The sequence below is a fragment of the Anas acuta genome, chromosome 3 (assembly GCF_963932015.1).
Source record: "Anas acuta chromosome 3, bAnaAcu1.1, whole genome shotgun sequence".
Taxonomy (NCBI): domain Eukaryota; kingdom Metazoa; phylum Chordata; class Aves; order Anseriformes; family Anatidae; genus Anas; species Anas acuta.
The window spans coordinates 88,253,563-88,274,898 of NC_088981.1; the positions used below are offsets into that span (position 1 = coordinate 88,253,563).

General features: G+C 36.7%; 1 protein-coding gene across 5 annotated transcripts in view; it reads right to left on the reverse strand.

The window, feature by feature from the left end:
* Positions 1–7,800: 7,800 nt before the first annotated feature.
* ADGRB3 (adhesion G protein-coupled receptor B3) overlaps positions 7,801–21,336 on the reverse strand; it is a 477,382-nt gene continuing 463,846 nt past the window's right edge. For 4 of the 5 annotated variants that reach the window (XM_068678261.1, XM_068678263.1, XM_068678258.1 and 1 more), the window contains 3 exons: positions 17,450–17,485; positions 10,503–10,607; positions 7,801–8,614 (listed from right to left, as the gene is read on the reverse strand). In XM_068678261.1, coding sequence (XP_068534362.1) covers positions 8,426–8,614; positions 10,503–10,607; positions 17,450–17,485 — 330 coding nt within the window. In that variant the 3' untranslated portion in view covers positions 7,801–8,425. The remainder of the gene's footprint in view (positions 8,615–10,502; positions 10,608–17,449; positions 17,486–21,336) is intronic. The other variant, XM_068678260.1, reaches the window with a different exon arrangement.

A 21,336-nucleotide genomic window follows, 5' to 3' on the forward strand; every position in this document is an offset into this window, starting at 1 on the left:
CTCAAAGCTGCTTCCAACCTGGCCTTGAACACTTCCAGGGAGGGGACGTCTGCCCCTAGTCTTATGACTGCATACCCCGATAAAGAATATCTTCCCATCTTTGTTGTAAGTCCTCTGTATGTATTGGAAGGCTGCAACAAGTTTCGCCTGGAACCTCCTCTTCTCTAGGCTAAACAACCACAGTTCTCCCAGCCTCTCTTCATAGGAGAGGTGCTCCAGGCTTCTGATCATGTTTGTGACCCTTTTCTGTACCTGCTTTAATAGGTCCATGTCTCTCTTGTGATGGGGGCCCCAGAGCTGACTGTATGGTTGGTCTCAGAGGGTTGTGGTCAGTGGGTTTGGAGGCAGGTAATAAGTGCAGTACTACAGATGTCTCCTGAGACCTGTCTAGTTTAACATCTTTGTCAAAGATGCAATCATAGAATCATTTAGGTTGGAAAAGACCTCTAAGATCATGACCAACCACTACCCTAGCACCACCAAGTCTACCATTAAACCATGTCCCTATGCACCACACCTACATAACTTTTACAGACCCTCAGGGATGGTGACTCAGCTACTTCCCTGGCCAGCCTGTTTCAATGACTCACAGCCCTTTCAGTGAAGATTTTTTTTTCCGAATATCCAACCTAAACCTTCCCTGACACAACTTGAAATGATGCAGTGCAATCTCATCAGGTTTGTAGATGGCACCAAACTGGAGCAATATGTTGATATATTCAGACAGGAACTTTAGTGTACACCCACTGGATCAGATTGCCCAGGGCCTCATCTAACCTGGTTTTGAACACCTCCAGGGATGGGGCATCCACAACTTCTCCGGGCAACCTGTTCCACTGTTTCATCACTCTCTGAGTGAAGAATTTTCTCCTAACCTCTAATATAAATCTCCCTTCTTTTACTTTAAGACCATTCCCCCTTGTCCTATCATTAACTGATTGAGTAAAAAGTTTTTCTCCATCTTTTTTATAAGCCTCCTTTAAGTACTGAAAAGTTGCACTGAGGTCCCCCCGGAGCCTTCTCTTCTTTAGGCTGAACATCCCCAGCTCTGTCAGCCTTTCTTCATTGGAGATATTTACTTCATTTACATTGAAGTTAGGGTTAAGCTATAAACCAGAACTCATTTTCCTCCTTTCTAATGTTAAGTTTGTTCAATTTATGGTATACCAGGTTATCTTTGCTATTTCTGTGTGATCTGCCTTAAGAGCTGATTATTTTATTTTATTTTTTTTGTGGTATCCCAAGCCCAGATTAATTTAAGGGTACATTTGGCAGACTATTCTAAAGTTTTTGTGACAAAAATAGTATTCTTAGACTGGCTTGAGTCTACCCACAGACTACTGCTGACTCTTTCTGCTCTGAGGGTGTGAATGTCTTTTCTTCTTTGCATAATTATGTGCTGAACAGATAATTATGAGGAAACTGGAGAGCTTCCCCATCCTACTAATCTGATCAAGATTTGAACCATCACCATCTATATTTCAGGAAAAGGCTAAAAGTTAAGGGAACAGAGAGTATCACCGGCAATATTACTTATCCTCTTTGTTCAAATTTGGTCTTTGTGTACTCAGAAATACGTGTCAAAGGGTCAGAGGGAAACAAAAAAGGGATAACTTGACCATTGCCTAATAGTTAGGAGAAGCTCTTTGAATGAGAAGGTAAGACTACATGCCAGGTTACTACGTCAAGAATATTCTACATCTACAGTTGTGGCTGAAATACAATACTAGCTCCAAGCATAACAATGTAAATTTCCAGGCTCCATGACTTCTGCATGCCTGTCTGACTAGTATATGATCTTCTAGCATGTGTTTTTTTCCAATTTTACTGATACTTGACATCTCAGGCTGTTTGGTTCTGCATCTTCTTTACCTCTCAGGAGGATGAGAACCTAGATAATCCACATGAACTCTATCCTAACTGAAACCAGGACAAGGATGTGGAGGTCTAACCATCAAAATGATATATATAGAAATATTATACAGAAAATGAGACCTGTACATGAACAGATGTAAATGTTCTGAAGAAGGGCAGGCCAAGTGGATTCTGAGTAATGGGTCTATGTGTGATAGTAAGAGTACCTATTACATTTATATGAAGTTGGCAAATGTGACATTAGACTTATAACAATGCAACTCTAGAGAGGAAGATGGAGGCTAGATATCCTGAAGCAAGTCAGAAAATCTTTTGGAGCTGCATTCACCTATCCTAATGTGAAAGTCTAGTACCAGGTGCAGTGTAGGGTCCTCCTTGGACCAGAAGCATGCAGGTCCCCCTTAAATTATCTTTCATATCTGCAATCCCCATGAAAATATTTCAAATGCCCTAGGGCCTCTCAAAGTAAACAAATCCCATCTCTAATAACAGGTAAGCTGTAGTGGTCTTTACATTCCATTGACTGTATTGACCTGTTCTCCACTGATTATAATAGGAGTTTAGATGTTAGTTCACAAGTTGATGACTAAATCTAGCTAAATCTGGTGCCTAATTTAGAATAATTTCACGGGCCTCAGGAGGCTTTTAAATTCTCTGTGCAATCAATGCAAAGATGTTAGTGCTAAATGTAGAGAGCTGGATGAATCTAGCTGGACTTCACAGGTTCCTCCCTTTTTCTTTACTTTATAGAAAGAACCTAGGCAGCTATGATGGGCAGAATTAGATTGCCCTGCCAGAATCCATTGCTTGAAATATTGGCAAGACCATGTTTTAGGTAGACTTCTAAATTAAATAGAATGGATTCTGCCTATCTGTCTTTAGAAGCCATAGCTATCTTTTGCTTGATTTAAAAACCTAATTACTAAAAACAGAGCTCTAAAAATATTTTTCCTAAAACGTTGTTCTTGAGAAGAGCAGGAAATAAAGTAGTTAGGTCCAAGAAGACACCAAATAAGAAATTGAACATACTAATCATTTCTAATTTCTTTTTTTATACCACGAGGTCCTTTAAGCATCACCTTTTGCAGTTTCCTGAGTTAACAGCCCAGGAACATATTGTGATAAATCATTGAATTAATGATGGGAAAAAATACTATCTTGTAGCTGTTTTTAAAACTGGATCCAGAGAAACAGATTTTGGGAGCTATTTAAACTCCTAAAGGTTTGATCCACAAAGGGACACAGACTTCTTAGATGGTCAGCATTACATCACATAAGATTTATGTGCTTGTTTCCTAAGCTCGAAGAAGGCACATTGTCTTCGTATAAAATGCATGCAAAGAAGTAGGCATCTCTGAGATCCATTTCTTAAATTCCAGATCTCTTGAGGTGTAGCTGTTCAACTCTCAGCCACAGAGATGAACAGTCATGAACAGTTCCTAACCCTTTTTGTGTCTGAAGAGACCATTGTAAGTTTTGAAAAAGAGAGTCAGCAACTGAAAGGACATCACTCTTTGAACACACAACTGGAGGAAGGGGTGATACAAAAACTGTGAAAAAGCTCAGAATTCAGCACTTTTTCAGAACATATGAAACAATTACAATGCCATCTGTAAGGATTCACATAGTTCTTCTTCACTTTCTGACTGTAAAACTCAGCCAGCAGGCTGTAGGTAACTCTGTGAGTCTTGCTGAAGCAGCACTACTTAAGAAACAAAGGCTCTACATTCACAGGACCAGAGAGAAGCAGCAGCAGAAAATAAGCTTCTAAAATCCATAGGTTAGGATGATTACTTAGGAGAAGCTGCCTGATGCCCATTTCTTGCTGAAAGAAATGGTCATGCATTTTCCATTAAACAGTAGCTAGATTTAAAAAAAAAATAATAATAAAATAAAATAAAATTCAGGTATTTCTGTCTTTATTTATTTTAATATTTTATTTATTTTTGTGTATTTATTTATTTATTTTCCTATTGAATGAAAAGACAACTTAGAATCTTTCTGTCTGAGTTTTTCCTTTTTCAGCAGGGATCAAACAGGATACTTGAATGAGCTCAGGATTTACTGAGAATCATTTAAGAACTTCAGCACACCTGGAAAAGGAGACTAAGATGATAGAAATCAGTGAGAAGCTCCATGAGAGTACTGTCTGAACTAGGGGTCATAATCCTGAAAAAGAGGTAACTTGTGGGGCCTGTAGCAGAAGTCTATATAGTAAAGGGAGGAAGTTGAATTGGTAAAAGCTATTAACTCTTCCTTATCAGAAACAATGAGGTGTAAATGAGTTCAGAATGATCAAGATAAGTACTACAGTAGCACATACTTAGTCTGAGTTTCTCATTGCCACTGGATGATCCAATGCATCCAAGAGACAGCTTTGTCCAAACCAGATAAATGGCTCTTTCTTTATATTGCAATTGTAATTAACAGACAGAATATTTCAGTGTGAATGCTAGGGTTAGTAGTCATGCCTGTTTTCTCAGCAGTTGATTTTTGCTGATTCTTAATGAGGCCTCTGTTGTTTTCCTTGCAAAGAAAGATGTACAACATTGCACTGGATAAGACCTGTCTTGAAACAAATCCTCTTTGCACCATCTGCACTTTGACACCAGGCACAGCTCCTCAAACACATATTCAACTGAATATTGCTCTGTTTACTAACAGCACATGAGTGTGCTTAACCACACAGGAGAGCTGTATAATGCTTTTGGAGAGAGAAAGCTAACATTTGCCACGCAAACTGGTTCTTATGTCTTATCCGGAATCAGAGAGAAAGTATAGCTTTGAGCTAGTGCCCGAAGAACTGAAAGTCTCCTATCTATACACAGTGTCTCCATCTGCTGATTGTTAACAGAGATTTCCATATACTTTTGCATAACCCAATGGAAAGCACACTGCTGATGCTGTGACAGATGGATGCCTGCTTACACGCGGGAAGTAGACCTTTTGTTAAATCTGGTCCCTAAGTACAGCATTGCTTAGCAACTATGGGAAATGGAGACAAGCCAAAATATCAGAGCACATTTTACCTTCACAGCTGAGGGTTTGGGGTTTTCTGTTTGCTTGTTTGTTTTTTAAAGAAACTACCCCAGCTGAATGCAGTGTAAGACATTGTAAGGTGTTTTATGGCTTATGCTCTTATAGGAGGAGTGTCAATGTCCCATTTCTCAGAGAATCGCGCTGTTTCACTGACTATAAAGAAATTCAGACCCAGTAGTAAATGCAATGGAAACACCCCTTGCCTGTTTGTGCCTTTTTTTACAGCTTTTTCCTAAATCTTCAGCATAAGGATTTGTTAAAATCACAGCAATATTCAGCCCATAGCACTCCAAAGGTGTATGGCAACACTGCTATTCTACCTCTCCTCCCTTGTCACAGCATTTAGTCTCTCTTTCCTTCTTCCCTCCAACGGGTGTTGCAGAGTATGAGCTGAAGTTCAGTAATGACTAGTTTATCTCCCCAGAAAATTCTGGGTTAAATAACATCACTTTGGCAAGGATCCATGTAGCAAATAACTTTGTTAGCACTTTTATGCCAGCAACACAAAACTCCTTTACACAGCCTTGGCTCTGAAGTTGTGGATATCTTGAACTATGACTGATCTATGGCTGCTCAGCTAGAAATTCCTGTGTGCGCTGCTTCCTTGTACTAAAAAACTCCAGGGAAGAAGTCCATATTTTGCTGAGCATTGACTTGCCAGAAAAATATCCTTCCCAATTTATATGTAGGAGGAGAACAGAGACAGAGGAACTATATATTGTCTTACATGGTTACTAAAGTGTATTTAAACTATTGAGAAAATGAGGCCTTTCCTCAAAAAAAAAAAAAAAAAAGTATTTATTTATTTTTTTCTACATACTTCCAGGGAATATGTATTTTAAATTGAACCAAGGTAAACTCTAGGCTGAGTTCAATTTCCTTGATATAGTCTTGTTCCAGTTGCAGTAACATTGGGTAGCTGAGCCTTCATACCCCTGAACCTTGCAGGAACTGCAACTAGAGGCCAGCTGGGATAGGACTGGGCACTGTGAATGGTACCAGCCTACCCTGGCAGGAAAATGCAGAGCCCCCCATCATCTCTGCATCCACTGTAATATAGGGAATTCTGACTTTCTACATTTTTATGTGGATGTAGTATAATGCCAAATATCTCATCAGTGCTCTAACAACACTATGCTATGTAGCTACATAGCTACAGCTGTGTAGCTGGTGCATACAGGTTTGTACTCTGTGCTGGGCTCAGCCTGACTTGCACCATTCCAGAGACAATGAGAAGCAAGCCATAAGTATGTGGCAGCTTGCCTGTGGAAGACAAACTCTGCTTTGATATGAAGCAATAAAATCAGTAGGTAAATACAGTGGGTTTCAGCATGTTCTTAATATTTCTGAATAATAAATATATAGGAAAATAAAAAACCCTACGACTTTCTGGGCACTGCATCTTAAGATCTGAATAAAGAGTGAATAAAGAGGCACGGAACTGCTGCTGATATGCTGAAAGCACATCTGTGACTGCTGTGTGGTGCATAAATACTCAGGCTAATGTTAAACCTGAATCAGCTAGGTTATTAATAACAGCACAATTGGGTCAGCAGAGTGTTGAGTATAGACTGATTTGTCATGTTTCCTGGGTAACTTTGCAACCTACCCTAAGCTTTCTGCTGCTGTAACTAGACTGCTATTGGAACAAGAGTTTGCTGGTCTAAAGCTTATATAAATTATCTCAGTTACTGTTTTCGTTGCAATATCATCTCTCAGCAGCATGGTGACCATAGGCTGCATCAGCTTCTTCATAGACAGACAGTTCTGATTGACTGATGTATTGCAGAATTGAGTACTACAATGTCTAACCCATGGGCATATAAATTGGGTAGATAGAGGACTTGGTACTAGGTTGGGGGCTAGTTATTTTGTATTCATGCAAAAATTTAGATGTTGAAGTCTTAGATTAAGTCTGCACTTTGCTTGAGATGCTCATATGGAATAGGCAAAGTCAGGCTTTTTCTCATGAATTAAGCACCTTACTATGGCCTGGAGAAAACACCTCCTTTCTTTTAGTGTTCAGTGACTAGAATGCTTTCCCAAAGATGATCTGCTGCTTTCCTTTTAACTGATGGATGATGACCTCCATCTGTCAAAGCTCTGGGTAAAGTTCTCTCTAACAAGTCTGTATTTTAGTCTCCTTGCTAAACAGACCAGTGAGCATGCTTTCTTCCTCTCAGAAGAGCTCTCCAGCTAGTAGGCTGTGGCACATTCAGTTCAGTACAGCACGAACTAAAATACTTTCGGTAAACAAAATTTCTACAAATTTAGCACCTAGAGGTTTGAGATGCCATCTCCCTCCCCCAGCTATGTTGTAGATTAGGAGAGGTTTCAAAGATTTGCTTTCAGTTTTAAGCATGGAAAAGGGGATTTAGTCTTTCTTTCTATTCCTAATTAACTTGTATTTGCAACATAATTCATGCTGTGCTCTTGATTTATAATATGAAACAGACTCCATTCGTTTTTGTCAAAAATACTTCAATTTTTTTTTTTTTTTTTATCTTTAAAGTCTTGTTGTTATACAGCAACAAGAACATGCACAAAATTTAATGATTCTAAATCAACATTTTCTTGGGGTGCTGTCCTTATTTTCCATTAGTTGTCTTTCTGCAACAAGAGAAAATAGTTATAAAATAGAACAATTGTGATATTACTCTGACAAGTCCAATTTATATGGTACATTGTCACAAAAGTTATCCTAAGAAAATGCAGAATGGCTATACAAACCTACTAATACACTTGAGAAACTTCTTGCAGGAGTTAGAACAATATACTATGAAAACTCCATACATATTCAGTATGCGTGTTATTAAAGAAAACTTTATAAATATGCAAATTTAAGATCAACATATACAGAATAAAATGCACTAGGAAACTGATATGTAGACAAAGGTTTATTTACACCATACAACATTTTAAATATTTTATACACAGCTGCAGCAGAGAAAGCTACTCTGAGCTTTCCAGAGAAAACTGCAATAATAAAGATGTGAAATATATTATTCATATAAAAGTGAGATTATTACTTTATTGCATTTAAAGCAATGAAGAATGTAGCTCAACAGACATTCATTTAATGACAAAAACTTTGCTTTTATATTATAAAGTAAAAAGTGTAGTAATGGCCAAACAGACTGTTATAAACTTTAAAAACTGCATAAATATATACATTGTGCTTCATGGTGAAGTTTTTTGAAAACTAAACCAAATGAAGCTGTTACAACATGAATCGTTGCTTGAGGTTTATCTATAAAGATTACCTTACAAATCCATTCCACGGGTACTTACAACACACGATGGTAAGAATTGTACACCTGGTTCTCCACTAGCCATACTAGTGGGAATAAACTGTATGAAAAAAAACACTGACATTTGGCACAGGAAGAGCCTGACATAAAGTAGTCACAATGTTCAGACAGGAGCGTCAGGATTCCCAAAGTCTCTTTATTGTCAGTGCAATTAATTATTTTTGTTTGTTTTTCTCTTGTTCAGTTTGTTTTTCTTTTTGTTAAACTTCTGTTTGAAAGTCACCTTCTTGCACATCTAAAGGCAAGTTCAGACATTTCTCCCATTCTGCTGGTCTTAGTTCTAAAGCATCTTTTGCCTCTGTGTCTAATACGTTTATCGTTGTATAGTGTTGATATTCGCCTGTGGTTTTGAAACTGTCCCATGGAGCCTTGTTCTGCGCTGAGTTCTCCTGAAGAGCAGAGAAGAAAGAACAATAAAAATGAGGATGAAATAATGTGTTTTCTGTTTATAAGGCTGATCACTAATGTGCTCTCATGAGATGCAGGAGTCAGGGAGAGGGAATGGCTTTGCAGGGAGCTAGGCTGGCATGCGCTCAGCGCCATTGTGACTGTCTTTCTCTGCGAGCAGTCAACTCTTTGGCAGGCTCCTCACCTGAGCTGCCAGCTAAGCCGTCTTTCGCAAGAAACAATCTAAGTGAGGAATGGCCAAATGATCCAGTAACAACAGCCAGCATTGTAGCTGTGGTTGTGTTGAAAAGTGCAAAAAGAGAAGTGAAGTTAATAGAGGAGTCTTGCTGTCTAAAATATGGAGTGTTTTGAAACAGAGATTGCCATCTCAGAATAGAATTGGGGCAGACACATGACAGAACATAAGAATCCTGCTCCTCAAGAATGTGATAGCCACCTTGATTCACAGCTCAGGTATATTAGGATTAGCAAGCTGAAAGCGCCTTATTTTCTACTGTCCTTGAATTCTTTTGGAATGTGAAGTTTTACAGGGTAAAAGTCGTTATGGAGTGAGACCAAGTTCATTAGTGATTTCTACTGTTAGTTGCCTAAACCTAACATTTTCACACCATTTTAGGTGCCTTTGGATATCCTGTTGGATCTCCCACTATCTTTCCAGAGAGGTGTGTGTCCTATGTCATCACTGCATAGATTGCTGTAGATTAATATACCTGAGGCTGCGTAAAATAGCCTGAGATGCTGACATGTAGGTACCTGGATCATTCTCCGACTGCATTACAGATAGACCATTCCTCTAGGCAGCTTTTATTAGCAGACACTTCAAGAATTTTGCACTGACATGAGCAGTCAATGCAGCTCATCCACAGAAAACCCCTTTGAGATTTTGAATGAATTCAAGCCTTACATGGACAGCAGATTTCAAATAGGGGGTGAATGCAAACTTCATGTTCCAGCAAATATCAAATGGGGGAGTGGGTGAGAATTGGGTGCAAAATAACATAAATCGCAGATAAAGATTCCTGAAAGAATCTAGGCCAAACTTCTGTTGTTTAGAATGATGTAAACCCATTGACCTCACATCTACTTAATATCTTCATGTCTGAGAGCAACTCTTCATAAAATGCTGTATAATAATATGATTCTAGCTCAGTTTCAATTAATATGCAATTTTCAGATTATAAAGTTATATAGAAAATTATTACTAATCATAATATTACTGCTAACAAATATGTCACACTAAATTAGCTGTTTTAATTATGCAGAATCAACTATTTCCTTGCTCTCATTATCAGATGTAGTCAGGGTGTTATGTGTGTAAGAGTGTGTGTTTATAAATTTGAATTATGATTATAGCAGTGTCAATTCAAGATGATTTAATTTTTGCTTTTCCAATGCTAAATATTTATAAGCCTATTATGGAAAAGACAGAAGATTACAGAGACCCTGTGTGCCTTCTGGACCCTCTTATGTATAGGTAAATCTAGTTGGACTTATTTGCAGTAACTAATTTAATATCTGTTTTCCTAGCTAGAGGAAAAGCCCTGTTGGCTAAATTTTATTAGTGAGATGCTTTCTCTGTATAGTCCTTTAGATTTAGTAGACACATATATATTTTAAATGTATTCCCTATAGTTCAATTAATTGTCATCTACAATTATATCAGTGACTTAGTTATTGTCTAGTTGTACAATCTGATGAATACCATCATAGGTTAGATTATTGAAAATGTCTTTTGTTCTCATTTCTGAGGCTATGTAAAAGCAGCACAAAATGAGGTCTCAGGAAATAACACTGAATTCAAAGAACTCCAATTTCATTGTTATTGTTAGGGATCCAACATATTTTAAATAGCCAAGAAGGAAAACTTACCATGCTGCCTGATTTTGGTACATCCCGAAATCTGTCCAGTGTCTGGAATTTCTGATTTAATTCTTGAAACAATTCCATGTGCCTTTTTCTTGTATGCATGACCTTCTGCCAAAAAAAAAAAAAAAAAAAAAAAGGAACAAAATTGCTTTTATTTATAATTGAATCTGGGCTTTTTTTAAGAGAACCATTATTTCCCCCAGCATAATAAAGTAAATTGAATTTGGCAGGGCCATCTTTTCCCTATAGACTTGATCAATGGAAGTGAATTGCCCTGTCTTCTCTCTGCTCTGTTTAATGCACTTCCTGTAAACAAAGGACTTTTTTAACCCCACATCTATTGAACTGCTGAAATCAAGGAACACACTTTTTGTGCTAGACTGAAAGAATTTTGAAAGCAACGTCAGTTTCTCAGAAGGAACTTTGGCAGTATCTCAGAAGGAACTTTATCTTTTGCACATTAGGAATATTTTCTAGAATTTCTGTTTTCAGCTTGGATACTAGCATTTTAATTTCTAGAGGAATGCAACAGCAGTTTGTATCAGCACTTTTAAGAATAATTTTTATGGGAACACCAAACTCAAGATTCCAGGACTAAAAGGAAAAAGGCCAAAATGTTGTCTTTTTAATCAGACATCTTGTCATTCAGATAATCACAAAATGCAGTTGAAATGGAATACATGGTAAGATAATGTGCAAAATTTCTCAACTCTAATGGCTTTGCTATTTTATGAACAGAGCAATTGAAAACTACCCCCCCTCTAGCCAATGCACATGGCATTCTTCCACAAAATCTAATTATAGGGCACTTCTGTGTAAGAGGTGGAGACCCCAAACAGACCCCACAGTTGGAGGAGCCCTCAGGGCATGTATGTGCATTGGCAGCTACACAAAGAGTGAAACCTATTTTCAGGCCTATACTGTCATGCATACCATCTGTGTTGTTTCCAGATAAGTTCACTATCAGGTATGGATTCAGACCAGCCTCCAGAGCAAAGCCAAAGGCTGCTTACTGTTTGGCCAATCTTGTGGTTCAGTACTGTAGGTGGACAGGAGACAGGAAGGGCTGAGGATGCTTCACCTCGGTCCAACAGCAGATGGGCCCAGCTTGCCTTTTCTTAAGCTTCTGTAGCTGCTTGAACTTGAGTTGCAGCCAGGGCAGCAGCCAGTAATGTTCACAGAAACGATGCAGGTCACCAGCCAGTAATGTTCACAGAAACGGTGCAGGTCACCAGCCTCTACATATGTCCATTAATTGTCAAGCCTGATTTTCCCTGGCAGTGTACATGACAAGCCCCACAAACTTATACATGCAGTGCCTGAGTGTGACCCTCCCCAGCAAGTAACACTTCCAACAAATCTGAGTTAATATCTTTAAAAATGGAGCTGCAGTGGCTGACGTTCAAATAATATTTTACCAATTCCAATTTTCACTTGTTTATCTTTCATTTGCATTCGGTATTTATAAATTTCATGAAATGTTGCTGCTCTCTTGGCCTTGCATTCGTACAGCTATGCTGTAATGACCATATTAACCTTAATATAGCCACACCATAGATTGAGAACTGGTTTCACTTCTGAGAACAGGAAATTGGCAACATTATTCACAAAAGAGACATGAGCTATAGCAAGCAATTAAAGACCTATTAACTTAACATGAGTTGTGGGGTGAAAAGGGAAACAATTTTGCAGGATTCCATGAGGAACTCCTTGCAAAACATAATTTAACTAGAGATAGCTGATCTAAATTTATTAGGGAAGTTTCACTTAAGTGACTTCCTAGGGATTCTTTTAAGCTGTTACTGTTATGGCAGACAGGAATATTTAACAAATTTCATATACATAGAATTTTAAAAAGAAAGGTTCTGCCTCAAAGATTATTATTGGATGAAGTAAGGAGACATGCTGCAGGGAATAAAACAGATTTCATGTATTAAAAAACTGGCTCTAAATGCAGAAAATAGCATATGACTGTGAAACAAATGTCTCCAGCTGGAAACTTTTTAATAGAAGGCTAGAAATACAGAGAATGCTACTTTCTGATAGTTTTCTGAATCGTGTACCCAAGAATTTAGTTAAATAGCAAATATGAATAATGCAAATGTCTTACTCAGTTCATTACATTATTCCTGAGGAGAAGCAGGTGGGAGGAGAAATTAAACGCTTGCAGTGGGAAGTCTGCCAGAGAAAAGGCTTTAAATTTTATTCTTAATAGCAGAGTAACTGGTATGCACATGTACATATGGATCTTTTAGTTGCTTTGTGTTTGCCTCTCTTCCATTCCATAATTTCTACCCACTGACAACCTTATCCTCCTCACTGCTTAGAAAGAACGATCTGAACTGTCAGTGAGGTACAGAAACTTAAACTTCCAACATTAGCTCTCCATTTCTAGCCTTTTAAAATTATTTTATTCCTTCTTAGAATTCAGCATCTTATCTGTTCTCTAGAAAATGTGCTCTGTTGGATAACTCTCTTTTATGAGAAAATAACCCATAAAGTATTTGTGGGGGTTTAATCTGTTCTCTCTATTAAATTGCCAATGTAGAAAACACAGTTTTATCAGTCTTAGAATACAACACAGAGCTGAAAATCTTGACCAATATATACTAGGATGATTGCAGTAGCATAAGGACCTGAACAGGATGAAAGAGGAGTCTCTGATGCTGCCTTTAGAAAGTACACCTCCTTTAGGTACAGTTGTGGATTTGCCCAGTCATACTGCATCCCATACCAGAAATAACTGAGTTAGCCACCAGTCTAAAGACTTACTCACCTCAGAATCGTAGAAGCATTTAGTTTCGAAAAGACCTTCAAGATGATCAAATCCAACCATCCACTTAACAAGTCCACTGCTAAATCACATACCTAAGCACCACATCCACACATCTCTGAAATACCTACAGGGAAGGAGACTCTACCACCTCTCTGGGCAGCCTGTTCCAATACCTGACCACCTTTTCTGTGAATACATTCTTCCTGATATCTAATCTAAACCTCCTGTGATGCAACTTCAAGCCATTTCTTTGTGTCTAATCACTTGCCACTTGAAAAAGAGACCAACACCTTCCTCAGTGCAAACTTCTTTCAGGTAGCTGTAGACAGCAATGAGATCTCCCTTGAGCCTCCTGTTCTCCAGGCCAAACAGCCTCAGTTCCCTCAGCTGCTCCTCATATATCCCTTCTCTAGCTTCATTCTCTTCTCTGCACACACCTGAGCAACTCAGTATTCATCTTATAGTGAGGGGCCCAAAACTGAACACAGTATTTGAGGTGTGGTCTTACCAGTGCCAAGTACAGACGGATCATCACTTCCTTAGTCCTGCTGGACACACAATTTCTGATACAAGCCAAGATGCCATTGGCCTTCTTGGCTACCAGGGCATGTGGCTGGCTCATATTCAGCTGGCTGTCAACCAGGCACTGTAACGCTTGTGTCCCCCTCACCCCTGAAGCAGGACAGGTTGAACTGATACCCCTTTCACATTTCTACTCCACTCACAAATAACATCAAAGTTGAATTTTGAAAAGGCCAAGCCTTACACTCAGCATCTACCCTCAGAAGAGCACTGTGGGTGGATATGATCAAAATGAGAAGGACTTCAGACATAATTCTATACCCAGTTCATTTCTTTTTTTTATTTATGATAAGATTTCAGCTGAACTCTAGCTCAAGGACAAATATTCTGATAAAGATTCATGGCCAATCTTATGAATAATAATAATAATAATAATGTCATTCAATTTGTCTTGGAGATTTTCTGCATTGTTACAGGTAAAAATGCTCAAGTTTTGCATGAAATAGCTAGGTGAAAAGAACAGATGGGGAAATGCCTTCCCAGCCCTACAATGGAAGCATGCTGTGTTTTCAAGATGTTATAGGTCTGATCTGTTGCCAGACTTAGGAATGGGAAAGGATTTTTCCCTGCAGGCATGATTTTTTTTTTTTTTTTTTTTTTGCCTTTGTTTTGTAGAGATGTCTTCAGATTAGTAAGAGAAAGATTCTAAATTTTTGGGTGAGTTTGTAATATTGTTATAATGAATGGCTATTGTGGATAAAATTCTGAAAGAATGCAGTTCCAGCAATCAAATATCAATTCAACATTATTTCTGGTAGGATTCTGCTGCTCTGTGGAAAGAAAAGACATTCTGGTATTCCCACTTTTCTGTATCCTTGGTCTCCCTAATGGAGCTCAGAAAGAGCTGGGAGAAAAAAAAAAGAAAAAAAAAAGAAGAAAATCCTGGAGAGCAGGGTAATAAAGCACTTTTCTGAATTATTTGGCATAAAAGTTGTTTATTGTAAGTGGATAAAATTGTATAAAGGGAAGACTGAAGTGGATGGGTGGGGAAATGGAGGAGTCAGATCTTTTTGTAGAATTTAAAGGTAATTGTGGTCTTGTATCTTAAAAAGCATGTCAATAATAGTGTTTAACTCTTCTGAATGTTTTTGTAAGTGACAGGGCACACCTATTATAAAGACCTCCTGGGAATTTCCACAGCATCTGTATTTCTGCTCAACATAATTAGAATGACTTTTATTTGATCTGACAGCTAAGTATTAGTGCTGTGCCTTCATGATAAAAACTACCAGTCCAGTTTTAGGGAAATTCAGAACATAATGATTGTGCTTGGTGAACACTTAGCTAGCATTACCACAGCTAGCAGCACAGCAAGGATCCAAAACTCCCAGACCAGGATTTTGGTCATGTTTTGGATACTGAAGTATACAAAAACATGACTAAACTAATCTTTGGTAACAGCAAGGAAAGAGCTGAAAAGATGTTGCATGCTCATTTTAAATTAAAAATTCATATAGTCTGTTTTGCAAATTCTAGTATTCAACTATTATTAAGCAGTATTACTCTCTGCCGATAGACTAAACCCACTGTATTATAGTCTGTCTTCTACATGAAGGAATGATTTAAGGATGCAATGGCAAACTGGTTAAAAAGGAAAAACAAGTTACATCTGGTCTAGTTCTAGGAAGCCTTCATTCTAAGCAGCAGCAGATCTGTGATAATGGTTGGCCAGGTTGGATATCATCTTTTTCTTTCTTCCTTTCATTCCTTTGTCTGGGGACATGTTATCTATAACACTACCCAACAGGTAGTGGGTAGTGTTACATAGGACTTTTATTCTTTACTGTTTGCTATGAAGGTTCACAAAACTATACCTGTATCTGGAGATAATAGGGATGAAAACTGTTTTATGGCATTGAATACAGACTTGGTCTGCCTGTTTGCATCTAGCTTTGGGTTTCCTCTGTGACCCTCAGGATTTTTTTTTCTTTTTTTTTTTTTTCTTTTTTTCTGAAGCCAAAATAGGCTTGGTTTGGTTTTACTTCAAAATGTCTATATTAAGGTGAGGGGTAAGTATATATATATATTGCTATCAAACTGCAACTCTACAGCAGTAAGATGAATATGTCCAAGACTATATTCAATGGCATTATCTAGCATGGAATATTCTCTTTGGATGCTACTAAATTCTCTTGGTTTCCAAAATAAGAAGTCTACAACCACATTGCCTATTGTGAATGGTACCTCAATCATTCTAGTTCCTTAAGGATACTTCAGGAACTTTTGGAAGAGAGAAGGTTGGTCCAGACTGAAATAGTGAAGATCATTCTAAAAAATGTTCATATTGCTTGCATTTAATTTTAGGCTCACTTGCTCATCAGAATTTTGTTGTTGATTCATGTTGTTATTTTCTAAATACTAATCCAAAAATATTTTCTTTAAACTTACTGCGTGAATCTTTGTCTGGTGCTGTATCTGAGAGGTTACATGAGTACCTAAGGTAACTATAACCTCTGGGAGAAGATGACAGAGGATATTAAATCATGATATTAAACTATCAACAAAACACAATCAGACATGGAAGCTTAGCATTTCAGCAAAAGCAGGTCACCAAAGCAAATCTCTCATTGCAAGGCTTCTAAGATCACTCTCTGGCAGCATTTTGCTAGTTCCATGTCTTGCTTCTCTATGGACTAGCATTTGAAAACTGAAAGCGTATGTGTTTACAGCCCATATAATAAAGAATGCTTTTGTCTGAACATGGAAACAAGGAGGGTGAAGTATTAAAGTTATTGTTGATATGTAATGATCACTGGAAGCTAAAGTTTAGTCCCATGTCTGTAGGTTCCATGCAAATATTATGATTGTTCAACTTCTCTAGAGACACAGATAATGAATTATATCAAGCTATAACATGTACAGACAGACTATGCAAAAATAAAAATTGATAAATTATTAAAATGCTCTTGAAAAATTACGGCTACATTGTTTCTGGTAGAGAGTAGAAAAAAACATCAAATAAACAAAACTCTAAAAGATTTCATCATAGTGACTGAGATAGAATACAACTTTCATTAACTAAGTCAAACCTACTCCTTCAATGGGCTTTTAGTCTGAAATTATGGTCATCCAACCTAAGGAACCTTACATAAACTTGATTTTTTATACATCATGTGATCCATAAGCTTTGACAACTGCAGCACATCATCATTCAAAATTTGACATGTTTATAATGACTATTTGTATGTGAAACTCATATGCCAGTAAATTAGTATTGAAGAAAATGATAGAAAAAATGACCGAGAATTTCTCAAAGCAAGCTTCTGCGACAATGTGGCATGTGCTACAGAAGTGTCACACTTTTTTAGCAGATAAATAGCCAAAAAAAAAGAAAAGGATGAAAATGAAGAGGCAGAGAATTTAAAATCTGAAACCATGATGATTAATATTACAATATGATAGTTTGATCTCAGAATATTTTACAAACAAGTTGCACCAAAGTAGTTTTCATGAATTTCTCTTGTTCTGTACAGTACTGACTGAAAAATCCTATGAAATCTACTATGTCAGAAAGCTAAAATCTGCTAAAACACTTCATATTTGCTTTTAGGAAAATACTTGCAATAATCAGGAGTAATTCAGTGAAACTTACTTCAAAGTCAAGGTCCGAATAACGTGATTTTCTTCTCTATTAAGCAGTAAAAAAGAAAGAAAAAAAGTTGCATTAACAAGGGGACTATTCATCAAATCACATTAATGAGTCTAAATAACATTATTGTTTTTCTATCAGATGTATGTTAGGCATTCCGTGAGAGTCTGTAGATTTTATTATGACAATTTAAGACTAATGAATGACTTTATATACAGTTTATTAGACCAGTACTGTATTCCTTTCACTGAAATAAACCAGATTGCATTTCACTGGGATGTTTCATATGTTATTTGTAGATAAAATATATTTATTTCTATGCTTTCTGTGGTGTTTTTAACTTATCATAATACTTATTTTCTTAGATATCTATATGTATCCATATTTTAGGCTTGTATAAATATATAGAAATTGGTTCTTTCCTTCATCAGGTTTACATTGGTACAACTCCATTGATTTCAATTGGGTAACTGATAGCAAAATCAAGCTCAAGCCATCTATACTTTCCATAGAGGCTTCAGCTTGTTTGTTTGCAATGACAATCTGGATGAAGAAAGCAATGATTTTGTTTTACATTTATGGTATATCTGATTCAAAGCATCCCGTAAAAAGAAAGAATTATTTACCATTGAAGTAATCAATTGTATACAATACTACAGAATATGATTCTTTGGACATATCACAAATAATTTAGCACATAATTTTTTACAGATTCTGAAAGAAACCAATTATGAAGTCCAATTAGATCAGATAAAATAGTAATATTATAAAGAAGAGATTAAAAATATATTTTTTTTCTTCTTCCAATAAGGTTGGAAAATGAATGGCTTACAATAGACTAAAGAGATATGGAAAGCAGTGACTGGAGGAGCTGAAAAAAAGAGCATGTAAATGGAAAGAAAAGATACATTCTCCGTCAGGAAGGAGAGTTAAAGGAAGGGAAAAATACCTCAAGAAAAGAAAGGGCTTGCTGGTACAATTTAACCCTAATTTCTTTGTAGTGGAATAGAATGGCTTTAAATCATGGTGATCAAACCTTTTCAAAATGCACTTAATTTTTGTGGTGAGATAGAAATCAAATCAACTGAGTAAATAATAATAATGTTACTGACTTCATTAAACTTGGCTTTTATCTTGCTTAACATACATGAAGGGTTTAGTAAGCGTTTTTGTTTTCTTGCAATTGAAAGAAACAATTGAAAGAAACAATTTCAAGTCCTAAAGCTGCAGAAAGCAGAAAATGTTTGATCTCCCATAATACCACTTTGTGATATCATCTAGGATTTGTTGTAAAATTTTGATCTGCTCCAATCTATAATAATATGAAAAAGACAAATGTAGCACTCCCTACAGAGTTCAGACACGCTAATGTCTAAAGACCTGTGAGGCACAAGAACAAAACAAACAAACAAACACTATAAAAAAGTTTTTTTTGTTTGCTTTTTTTTTAAAAAAAAGCAAATTTTGGAGAAGCTATCCTTAATTAGTAAGTATTGCTTTCACCTAACATAATTTAAAGACAGTGTTTAAAAACAAATTAAACAATTCTGCAAACATAAACAACATGAAAACTTGGAAACGGCAATGGTTTTGGAGGTAGAAAAAATATGAGGAGCTTATGCCCGAATTCTTGAAGGTACCTGAGTATCTACATCTCACTCATATTAAGAGGACCAAGGTACAAGTATACCTTTGATATAGGCCTTCATCATTTCACAGTAAATCAACACCTGAAGAAATCTGTGTATCTCTAATGAGGAAGGATCTATTTTTAAGGTGTAATTAGAGTACATCTTCCACAGTAAAGGCTCAGTGATTTCAAAAGAAGAAATGCATACAGAAGATGATAAGGTGAAGTTTACAGGTGCAGATTTGCATAATGCTTGAAAAAGCCATTATTTAAGCTAAAGTTCAGTGATAGACTTGGTACCATTGAACTGCCTGACTGAGAATCCTAAATTAATCCTAAATTCCTAATCCTAATTCTAATCCTATAAATCCTAAATTAAAACATGGAAAATTTAGAAATGAATTATGCAGTTTGCTAGATACTGTGATTTAGAAAATTGATAACTTTGTATTTTGCCTTAAGTCTGTTTGATGACAGTGCAAATATTTGTGGCCAGATTATTAGGTTTTGCAGCTGGACAGTTTTATCACTTTTTACATGATAAAATAATACATCTAACAGTCTGTAACATATTTAACTATGCTATTAATTGTGATGGTATATATATATATATATATATATATACACACACTATATATGCATATTTCTTAAACCAAGTTTTATTGGTTTGGCTCTTTGGTTGAGAAAAATAGGGTTTCCCAAATGTACCTATAAAATGGTTTTAGAAATCTAGTCAACCATCTAGCTCATTCTGCAATTTAAATTAATGAAAGGTAGAAGCTGAATGAAATAGAATAAGGAAAAAAATCTCTCAGGACAAATGAGCTGCTGAACTGGTCACACCAGTATGTTTATTTTCAAAAGACTGTTTTACCCAACTGTAAAATTGAGAAAGATTTTAACCAACATAAAAATTAGACTGGAAGTTGGTATTTTTTTGAAGGATCAGCTGGAGATCCATTTGAGCATTAAAGTCAAATGAACAGAACTAACAAATGACCACAAAGGGTAATATCAACGGTTCATCTCAGCTTTTGTATTTGACCAGGTTATGCAGTGATGTTTAAGGAATATTACAGGAAAGTGTATGTAAACAGTGATATTTCTGTTGCAATCCACTCCCTAGTTCTTCAACTGTAAATTAATCTGTAAATTAATCCCTGTGAGGAACTCACTCTGTTGAGTGTTATGACACTTTTTTTTTTTTTTTTTTACACTATTCCATTAGTCTAATCATGTTTTATACTCATTCTTAATTTTAACATCCAAAATATGGTAAGGTAGTGAATTCCACAATTTAAATATGCATAATGTGACAAAGAAAATCATGTTGTTTATCTCTTTGCCATTTCATTTGATGCTCCTTTTTTAAATTATAGGAAATATGAATAATTGTTCCCTATTCACTACACAGTCATCTGTTTTCCAAACTGAAGAGCTTTAATGCTGGAGAACTGCAAAGGGTAACTAATAAAAGGACTGCCTAAAAAGCTGAAGCTACATGCAATTATTCAGCAGTAGGGAGTTATATGAGATAATTCTGAAATTCAGGGGTATGGGTAAGAACTAAACTGGATATCCAAGCACAGTTCAAAATGCTATAAAAACAAATAAAAACAAACAAACAAACAAACAATCAATCAAACAGAAAAACCAGTCCAGTGTCCATTTGAGCAGGCGGAGATGTATATAGACCTTCCTGAACAACTCCAATATACAGCCCTTCCTGAACAACTCCAATGAGATATCTTCACTAACGCTCTGAATTGTCAGAAGCAAAATCATCACAGAATCACAGAATGGTTAAGGTTGGCAGGGACCTCTGGAGGTCTTCTGGTCCAATCCCCCTGCTCAAGAAGGAACACACGGAGCCTAGAACCATGTTCAAGCAACTTTTGCGAATCTCTAAGTAGGGAGATTCCACAACTTCTCTGGGCAACATGTGGCAGTGCTCAGTCACCTGCACAGTACATAAGTATTCAGAGGGAGCCTCCTGTGTTCCAGTTTGTGCCCGTTGTGCCCACCATGTATGTATGCTGGGAAAATTTCAGAGTAGAGCAACAAAAATTCCTTTTATAGAGTTAATACACGGGATCAAGAGGAAAGAATAAAAAAGTCATACAGTTTGTTTAAACATTGGCTCTGGAAGAAGCAAACAGAAGCCTGCTTGAAAAGCTTACAAGGATACAAACACTGCTAAATAGAGCTGGTGTGACAAAAATATAAACATTTGTAATTATTACTCTTTTTTTTTTTTTTT